This window comes from Curcuma longa, chromosome 15, assembly GCF_044706935.1.
Source record: "Curcuma longa cultivar G26 ecotype Majalengka, Jawa Barat chromosome 15, ITB_CL_G26_1.1, whole genome shotgun sequence".
Taxonomy (NCBI): Eukaryota; Viridiplantae; Streptophyta; class Magnoliopsida; order Zingiberales; family Zingiberaceae; genus Curcuma; species Curcuma longa.
The window spans coordinates 3,824,638-3,834,376 of NC_133875.1; the positions used below are offsets into that span (position 1 = coordinate 3,824,638).

The 9,739-nt window shown below is 34.9% G+C and overlaps 1 protein-coding gene across 3 annotated transcripts; it reads right to left on the reverse strand.

The window, feature by feature from the left end:
* Positions 1 to 810: 810 nt before the first annotated feature.
* LOC141846376 (DEK domain-containing chromatin-associated protein 2-like) lies at positions 811 to 8,872 on the reverse strand. Of its 3 annotated transcripts, none has more exons than XM_074734403.1 (12): positions 8,734 to 8,872; positions 7,182 to 8,407; positions 7,068 to 7,101; positions 6,212 to 6,288; positions 3,934 to 3,993; positions 3,734 to 3,844; positions 3,563 to 3,619; positions 3,281 to 3,370; positions 2,679 to 3,108; positions 1,801 to 1,907; positions 1,382 to 1,412; positions 811 to 1,295 (listed from the first exon to the last, which is right to left on the reverse strand). In XM_074734403.1, the coding sequence occupies exons 2-12, from the start codon at positions 8,310 to 8,312 to the stop codon at positions 1,132 to 1,134; spliced, it is 2,292 nt and encodes a 763-aa protein (XP_074590504.1). In that variant the 5' UTR covers positions 8,313 to 8,407; positions 8,734 to 8,872; the 3' UTR covers positions 811 to 1,131. The 3 variants fall into 3 exon arrangements, with proteins under 3 accessions (XP_074590504.1, XP_074590503.1, XP_074590502.1); XM_074734402.1 differs by having other exon boundaries at positions 2,679 to 3,102; positions 3,734 to 3,862; XM_074734401.1 differs by having other exon boundaries at positions 3,734 to 3,862.
* Positions 8,873 to 9,739: the final 867 nt, after the last annotated feature.

Consider the following 9,739-nt stretch of genomic DNA (forward strand, 5'->3'; position numbering starts at 1 on the left):
AGGGCTAGGAGATTTTTTTACCAGGCACAATGCAATAATAAAAAAAAAAGCATGATTATTGATTAAAAAACTATCAACATTTTCAGAATACTTGCCAAATAATTGAATATAAAGGGTTAGAAATTTGTTTTCCATTATTTTCTAGATATACTTGCTTAAAATTGTTGGGGTCTCATTCCACTTGGAGTAATGTGGTTCGGCCTCATAATGTTATTTCTTATTTGTGCATTCTCTCATGTTGATGTTTGTCTTAAAAGTAATCAAAGTTTATCCTCACACTTTGCTAGTTTTTTCTGTTACGAACCAAACTTGTTTGTAGTCATCTTAGTTCATGGTTAACTATGTTGTATGTTTTTACTTGCCTTATTTCAGCGTTTAGTCAGTTTCTTGTTGAATTGTGTTCAAGTATGCTTAAACTGTGTCGAAAATGAGCAACCAGCACTTTACTACTCATCTTCAGCTGTTACATTTAGGATATCTAGAACAAAAGCAATCACATTTATCTCTAGAAATTGTGTTTTTTGGATGTTTTTCTAATATGTCAAACCTTCTTAGCAGTCATACTGCTTCAAGATTTTGTCACAGAAGGTTTTGTCCTAATCCAATGGTTCACTGCATAAAAGGACAAGACAACCAACAGGGTGTTCCATATCTGTTGAAAATTAATTTTTAGATTTTATTGTGGCAGTGTTCATGCAGGAACCATCTGCATCAACCTGTGAAGACTGCTTGACCCAACAATGGACTTACTTCTTATAGCTGCCAGGTCATAACTGAAAGAGCAAGAATAGAAGCATGTTGGCAACCAAATTGAGAAAAACATGGGCAGGTAACAAATTACATAAACTTAGTAGTGGATACATTTACTAGTTTATAACCAGTAAGCATTGACCATTGCCATTTGCTAGTTTACAGCCAAAACCCAATAACGATAACCAGGTAGTAGCAACCAAGTCACAGTTATCAGAAACAGAACAACTACGCCTACGAATAAATACAGCCTCTACAGAGGTAGATTACATGGTTAACGACATCAATTGAACGCCTAAAATACATGTTACATTTCATGAGAAGAGCTCAGAAAGGGCAACAGACTGACTGGTAGGGCAGTATGTGCTAGTTCGACATGAATCAAGCAACCTTCTGCCTCTTTGCGGGCATGTTCTTAGCTTTTGGTTCTTCTTCTTCATCGTCATCTTCATCTTCTTCAGCTTCTGCCAGTTTGGTCAGCTCCTCCTGGATCATGAGCTTTATAGATGCCTTTTGCGGAGTCAGATCGGTTTTGTAATGAGCAGCTAGTCAGGAGAAATGCCGCAATTGTGTTACATTGGATTGATGGTAAATTGAAATAAAGAGAACAAAAATTAAAAAAAGTGAATACCTAGCCGCTTCAGAATGTCAGTAAAAGTTGCCTGAAATAAACAGAATAGTATGAGAAATTTGGCATGAAAACTGTTGCATTGTTAAACAAACACCATCGACGGAGGCAAATACTGAACAAATTTGTAAGAAAAAATTTAGAGTAGGAATGAAGGACCACCAATATCAACATCTCTTGCAGACTGACTAGAACAACCTAGAAAAAACTGCTTATCTTAAATATATTCTATCGACCAAGAGTTCCAATAGATAGACAAACTACATAGCCCTATGTTTAACAGAATCCTTGGACAGTGCCACAGTGGTGGAGGCTGTGGCCCATTGTCCAGTGGGTTTTGATCCCAAAACTGCACTATTTGTGCAAGAAACTGTCACTTTTGACCTATTTTCATAATGAAAAAAAAAAGCAAAAATACTCACTGTGTTGAAGTCAACTTCTTTCAAGATTTCGCATATTTTATCTCTCAGTTCCTCTTTGCTTGGCTGTTGAGTCTCTGATTTTGCTTTATCTTTACCAACCTTTTTACCTTCATCAAAAACAAATGCACTTCGGATCAAATTCACCCATAAGTAATTGCAGTGAAATCCAGGAGAAATTCATGCAACTCAAAGGTATAATAGTAAAGGAAAGATAATCAATTGAAAGATTCTGGAAAAGAAGAAAAAGGCCATTAGATAAACAACCTCATGATTTCCTTAAGGAAATATTTTTTTTTATTTTCTTGCAAAACGTATACATAAAAACAAAAGATATAAATTGAACAGATTAACTGTAATGAACAAATAACCATTGCCGACCCAAGGAACAAGGCTACGGTAAAACTCCTCCAAAATCATAACCAAAATTACCATTGAATTTAACCTAATGGAGGGAATTGTTTTTTTTTAACAAAAGACCAAACATCCTTGTCATGCTTGTGACGGCTTGACCAGAATCAGTGCATGTCACACTTGGCTCGGCTATGTTTGCAGGCCTGTGCCAGGTGCAGATTTTTCAGTCCATTGGGTTCAGACAGGGCATAGTCATGGATCTGAGACTGCACTGTCGCAGGCCGTGCATGAAGAACCTGATTGAAACCGGACTATCGAGGCTGAACATAGCCCATTGGCACTTCTTCCACTAACCCAAATGTTGGTAAAATCTTTCTAATTCCATGCATGTTTAGTTTCAAAAAGTAGTACAAGTAACAGAAAAGGCTTGTATAAAGAAAGGCATGCAACCATTAGTCAGATAAATTGTACTGCTCATAATATCACTGCATTTTCAATGATATAGAACTCATGGCTGACAAGCTTACCAGTATCCTTCTCTTTCTTTGTTGATCTAATGGTCCTTTTCTTCGGTGCATCAGCTGTTTTCTTCCTGGAGGAAACCTTTGCACCTACATCATCATCATCATCTGATTTTGAATGTTTGGAAGATAATGCTTTAGGACTCTTGGTAGTTGCAGGAGCTGGCTGTTGCATAGACCCAATCCCCACCCTTTCCTTACCAAGGGAATCCTTTTGTTTAGAAACTTTCTTCTTGTCTTTATTTCCCGTTCCTATATCCTCTTTTTTAGGTTCATCCTCTTCAGAGACTTCATGAGTTGCATCTTTCTCGTCCTCACTCTCCGAATGGTCAACCGCCTTGTCTTTATGAGGACTACTATCATTAACATCATCCTCATCATCTGTTTCTGGTGCACTTTTATCTTCGCTCAGAGAGGCCTCATCTCTGATCTGTTTCTTCATATGAAACCCAATAAATCATCATATAAAAAAAAACTTTAGCAATCATCACAACCAGAGTATATGAATAATCCAATAAGAAACTAAACAGAACCAAAGAAATATAAACTATTGCAGGAAACACAATAAGATAAAGCCTATTGCAGAATTTGTAGCCTCTTATACAGACCTTCCTGTGTCGCTTTGCATATTTATCTTCAGTTCCCTTTGATAAACTTCCCTTGTGCACTCTCTTACGTTTTCTGGATTTTGTTGATTGCTACAAAGAAAAAAAAAACAACGGAGATAAAATTAACACGAACTGTTTCAGAGGCAAATGGATAGCCATTTGATGAATTCAAGAAGCGTCAATCAATGCACAATCCTAATAATAAATAAAAGAACTTGTCCACCAACATTAAGATACTAGATAAATAAACTATATGGAAAGTCTGATATTCAGAATTATTACTTCAATGTTAGGGTGAGGAGCAACCAAGAAGTCCAATAGTTTTTCCACAAGTTCTTCCTGCAACATGTCAACCGGGTAATAAACATGATGATCAGAGAGTGTTTCAAGACAAGCCAACCTAAAAACGTTATCATCGTAGATTGCAACATTAGAAGCAGAAGGCACACCAACCTTTCTAGAATTTGCTTTAGAAGCAGGTAGATCAAACAGATCACATAGATCCAACAGTGTATCTTTTACATATTTGTCAAGTTTCTCCTTCATTTTAGCTCTTTGCTTTTCCTGAAGGTATAAGTTTAGCTTGCAAGGAAAATCAGAAAATCACCACAAGAATAACCATTATATAAGTCATTGTGAATTAAAATACTTACATCACTTTCATGCCATACAAAACCAGAAAACTGGAGAATATGATTTTTAAAATTCACTGCCTGCAATAAAATAAAACAAACAATATTCATAATTGCATCAGCAGATTCATATACCTAACTGCAGCATAGTAACATCTATCTGGAACTGGTAGCACTTGAATGAACAATCATTTGGTAGTGGCAGTAGACAAGAATTATTTTCGGATACTCAATAGTGGGAGGAATTGAAAACCTTTGATTTTTATCAAAAACAAACCTTAATAACCTAACCATATAAAGAAATACACAGATTTAGTACTACTCTGTATGAGTATTGCACAAACATTGATAGAAATCAGGATAGCATTCTTTAAAACATTCTTGTACATTTGTTTAGTTCAGGCTCATGTTTTTTTTTTTGTTTCAGTCTCCTGAGTAGTTTGTGTGATCAAGAAGGAAGAGGAAACAATATGTGGTGTGTTCTATGGGCCTGCCATATCTTACTAGTTTGAAAAATAGTCCAAAGCCAAGGCAAAGGAAACATGACATAGTTTTAGAAGAGCTTAATTGGAGTTTATGGGCAGTCATGTCTTATCTTAAGTTTAATTATTGGCTCAAACAAATAAGAATTGGAGTGTGTTTATGAAAGTTATGCCGCTCACTTGAATTGTTGTTGCTTTTAAGGTTAATATGTAGTTGAGCAATAAAATGAAAAACTTTTGGAAATTAAATTTGAAGCCAAAATCATGGTTTCAACAAAACAAATCATAAGAGGACCTCATGATTGACAATCAAAATTACCTAATTGTGGAGAAGAATAGAGAACAGATGGAAAAGGGCTCTCAAAATATTCATAGGAAGAAAATATATGATAGTTATATGATAGATTGAGTTATAGTCTAACCAAAATCAAATCAACTCGATTTGATCTCTCTATTTTGTTGATTGGTTGTACATGATCTATGAATATTGGTACAATTTTTTATTACTTCATTAAATTGTTGATGTAGAGAATGTTTCTTTTTTAGTTTTACAAACAACAGTTAACAAGAACATGTATTATTCTCAATATTTCGAGACAGTTGAATGGCTATATCATCAATAATATACAATCTTTTTAAATCACTTTTTAATTGTGTTAAATAGTCTTCTATGGTCCCCAACAACACCTCACATTTCAACTTTAATTGATTTGATTTGTCTAACTATAAAATTATTGAGCGCATTACAATATTATGTTTCTTGATTTTCCATTTATAGAGTTACATTTAATTGCTCTCAAATTATCTTCCATTTTACTTTATTGAGTATCTAACACCCATATTAGCATTCTGATCTCATTTATGATAATTTTATGTAGGTTTTGTTTCCAAATTGCCAAAGCTGGCATATAGAATGTGATTTGGTACCACCGTTTAATAAACTAGATTTTTTGCCTCAAGGGACAGACAACTAGACAAGGATCCAAAAAGATTCAAATCTACTCTCTATTTGATCTGTTCAATCTTATTAAAAATAACAACGATATATTTTCTTTTAATTAAATTGTAGATTCAACATAACTAAAAAAACCTTGAATAAATTTCTTATTCGTTCAACTTAACAAATCTCTACTTCCTTCTTATAGTGGAAACTTCATTTCCAATTTTAGTTTTATTTAAACAAAAATCTATAGTTTCTCCCCAAATTTCAAATTTCAAATTCATTATATTTACTCTCAAGCCTCATCACTGAGCAGTATCTTCCTTATACATATATTTTAGCACAGACAATTTATAGATATTTTTTATAGTAGAAAGTTCTGACTTGTGACCTTATTGCAAGAATGATATTACAAGATAATTCCAACAAAGTAAGAAACCAATCTCTCATTTTATATCCATCAATGTTCAATTTTTATAAGTCTCAATTATTTGATGAAATTCTCCCTATATCAATTTGTTTGTGTTTATTCATTCCTTTTGTTTCCTTTGAAGATAACATGCAATTTCATTTCTCTTTCTTTGGCCTTGGGGCCACTAGTATACAATATACAAGCTCTTCGAAGCAACAATTTTAAGTCAAGCTGTAGAGCACTCAAGCAACACTAAATGATTAGAGAGGAAATTCGACTACAATCAATGCATAAAACCATTAGAAAAAATGAAACTTATTCTGACAGCAACCTAAACTATTACTCAAGCCTCAAAAGTGTGTCATGCCTAAAGAAAAGGTAGCAGCATCCAGAAGGAATAGCAACATAATATTTAGAGGTGTAGTAAAAAGTATAACAATTAAATATCATCAAAGGAAAAGTTACCTTTCCTCTCCTTCCAAAAAGTGTCTGATGAATTAATTTAATATCCGCAGGTTTCTTCCTTGCTAATTTGTGGGCCACTGTAAAAAAGAGGCACGTGTGTTGAATATCAAATTCAGAACATACTTGGATATTCAGGGAAAAAAGTAAAGTGCATGGATGACCAATCCACTATTGATGATTAAATTGAAGTTAAATCTTATCCAGGAGATATGCAAATCAAGTGCCAATCAGGAGGAGTTTATGATGTTTCTGATTTAAGATTTTTAAATTAATGCAAACCACTCAATAAATGATTATAATAAATAATTAGCATATACAAAGGAGTGAGAACTGGATTTGAAGCACCTAATCGAGTAATAATGAATTTTACAACTGAGAAGCACTCCTACATCCTTTCTTTCAAGTTGCTGCTGACATGACCTGATAAATCTAATGTACCAAGGGGTATGACCTGATAAATCTAATGTACCAAGGGGTAAACTAATGAACAGACTTATAAGGGGCCAATGAAAATGTCACATTTCTATAATAGGACAAACCAAATCACAGACTGTACAAGCAGGGACAATAAATCAATAATCTCATAAGAGAGTCATTATGATCCACAGAAACAATTTTTACAAGTTCAAGAATTATGATGAGCATGCCAGTTACTAAACAAATTCATATTGAGATTGAACATATTTGGCAACTCATCAGTTCGTGACATAAACAGTCGTCCAAATATGATAATTATTTGTGATATATAAAAGGGGAAGATTAAAAAGAAAAGGAGAATAAACTAATGACAGTGATTTAATGAAAATACCAAACTTCTGGGTATGAAATTATAACCAAAATAAATAGAAAACCATACCACTTGGTATATCCTTTAAAGGAGTCCCCCGACCCTGTAACCAAAGAGACCATCATTCATGTAAAATATCAATCTCAAAAATCAAAATAAGAAAACAAATCGTTAGTAGAACACCTTTTCAACTTGAAATTCCCTTGATCTCTCTTTTTCAATAACTTCTACCAACCTCTCTACAGTTTTTCTCTCACGTACAGGGCGTTCCACAGATGAAGTGATTGGACTACTAAGTAACTCCTTGGCTTTTCTCATACTATCACTTCCTTTGCTCTTTGTCTTTTGCACCCGTGATCTTTTCCTCTTAAACCCTACAACTTCCTGACCCTCATCCTTCATTTCAGTATTTCCATTATTTCCTCCATCTGTGTCATTTTCTTCTTGTTCTACTCGTTTCTCTTCTATACCTTCCTCACTTTTGCCAACATGTGATTCTACCATTTTCACATCCTCAACTGGCATCACTTCATCACCTTCCACATCGGCTACTTTCACATCCTCAGAATTGGTAGTACTAGCAACATCAGTCTTCTTGTCTTCTTCCAACTCTTCTATAGCAACATCAGTTTTCTTGTCTTCTTCCAACTCTTCTATATCATTTGGTTTCACTGTGTCAGCGGTCTCAGCTTCCACTGCTCCATTGCCTTCTTCATCAGCCATTTTCACATCCTCAGCAGAAATATTTGTGTCCTTGGTCTCTTCTCTTGTTTCTCCTGTATCATTTTCTTCTGATGCAATAATTGTTTCCTCAATCCTGGTCTCTTCATTTGATTCTTCTATTTTATTTTCCTTTTCCATAGTATTTGATGCCTCAATCTTTTCAACTTCTTTTGATTCTTCAGTATCGGTCTCTTTTGCTGCAGTATTTTCTTCAATGTGCTTCTTCTCATCAACAACCTCCTTTTCATCACTTTCATCTTCATTTCTCTTATCTCCAGAATCTGGAACAACTTCTTTTGAATCTTCATGATCCATCACTTTTGCTACAACCTCTTCTTCAGTGTGCTTCTTCTCTTCACCCTCCTCCTTTTCGTTACTTTTATCTTCCTGTCCCTTGTCTCCAGAATCTGGCACAACATTCTCATGCTCCAGTGGAACAGATCCTTTCGATATTGTGGTTTCTTCACTTATATTTATAGTTTCCTTGTTTTGTGAATCGAAGGTTGCACAAGTTTTATCTTCAGGCGGCGGGGTAGAACCATTGTCCATCACAGTTTCCGCTGCATCGGAGGATGGTTTACATTCTTCCATCCCCAAAGGTACAAATTCTAGAACCGTAGCTCACAACCAGTCCAAAGAACCCAGCAAGATCGAAACTTTAATATCAAGGACCAACGTTAAACCATCTGCGAAATAAAGACGCACACAGGAGGAAAAACAAAAATTGAGTTCGCAAGATGAATGGCAAATGAAATTAAAAAATAGCAACTTCCCGCAAGCAGTAACCTAATGTCGAAGTTCAAAACCCTATCTTCCCGCACAATGTTCCAGCCACTCGAAATGCGAGGCCAAAACACGATAAACAGAAGGAGAATACTTGTTCCGAGCTAAAGTTTTGGAAAACCCTAGCTGGACCAAACGACCCACCCTCGTTCGAAATAACAGCTAATTGCACCAAGAACGACGAAGAGCATCATCAAGTACGAGGGAATAAAATCGAGCAAAGAGGCACCTGAGGGAGATCGTGGAGCACGGAGCGATTAAAATCTGGGAAATTTAGGAGCAAGAGCTCATGCTCGTCGCCGACGTCTTCCCTCCCTCTCCTCTCCCCGGAACGAGATCGCTGCTCGCCCGCGGCGAAGAAGAAGAGATGTCTTTTTCTTTTAATAGGAATTAATTCTCACTTCGTGTCCGGACTCCGGACCTTAAATCAATTTCCGCTCCACTTCCATTTCAGTTCGGATTGTCTGCGGCAGCGGATACAGGGTACAGCTTTAGTTGACCGTGGAAGAGAAGGCCACGTACACGGAATCTTCGTGCGTCGGCGGCGCGGGTATCGCTTTTGCAGTATGTTTTGTTTCTGCGTTTTCGTTATTTTTTTTTAATTGACACATATATTCAATTTATATTAATTAATTTTAAAAACAACTATTTAATTCTATTCGATCATTAAAATAAATTAAAAAAAAATAATCCAATAATTCAATTCAAAAATTAAAAAAAAAATTGTATCAATGCACTCTCGATCGGGCTTCTTCTACTTTTTCGTGAATGATAGAGAGAAAAGGAGGTGGGCAGATTTATCAGTTCAATGGAGTTAATTATTACGAATCAATTCAATTCAGATAGTTTTAGATTCGAACAGGTGTCGAAGTCATTTCAATACGATTTGAAATCAATTAAATACTGTTCTTCAGCTCAAATATTCCATACCAATGGATTTCAAAACACGACAAGAAACGGTTTCAATTTGTTTTTAGAAAGATCCTCTTTCATTTATTATTTAAAAAAAAAAGCACTCCTGTCAATATACTTTTATTTTTAAAATTACTTTAAACCACTAATATTATAATTATGTAATAGTTATAATACTATCAAAAATAAAGATAATTTTTTTAAAAATAAATATTGATGCAAGAATCAAAAGTAAACATAATTTAAAAAAAAAAACATTATTGCAAAATAGCATGCTGTTCTAATAATAAATGAAAGAGGAGTGCTATTCTCATATCCTTTCA

Coding starts and splice junctions, on each gene's coding strand:
- LOC141846376 (XM_074734401.1), bottom strand. CDS start 8,312: ATGGAAGAATGTAAACCATCCTCCGATGCAGCGGAAACTGTGATGGAC. Junction 3,620..3,733: donor CTAAAGCAAATTCTAGAAAG/GTTGGTGTGCCT, acceptor GACATGTTGCAG/GAAGAACTTGTGGAAAAACT. Junction 1,296..1,381: donor TGACATTCTGAAGCGGCTAG/GTATTCACTTTT, acceptor TCTCCTGACTAG/CTGCTCATTACAAAACCGAT.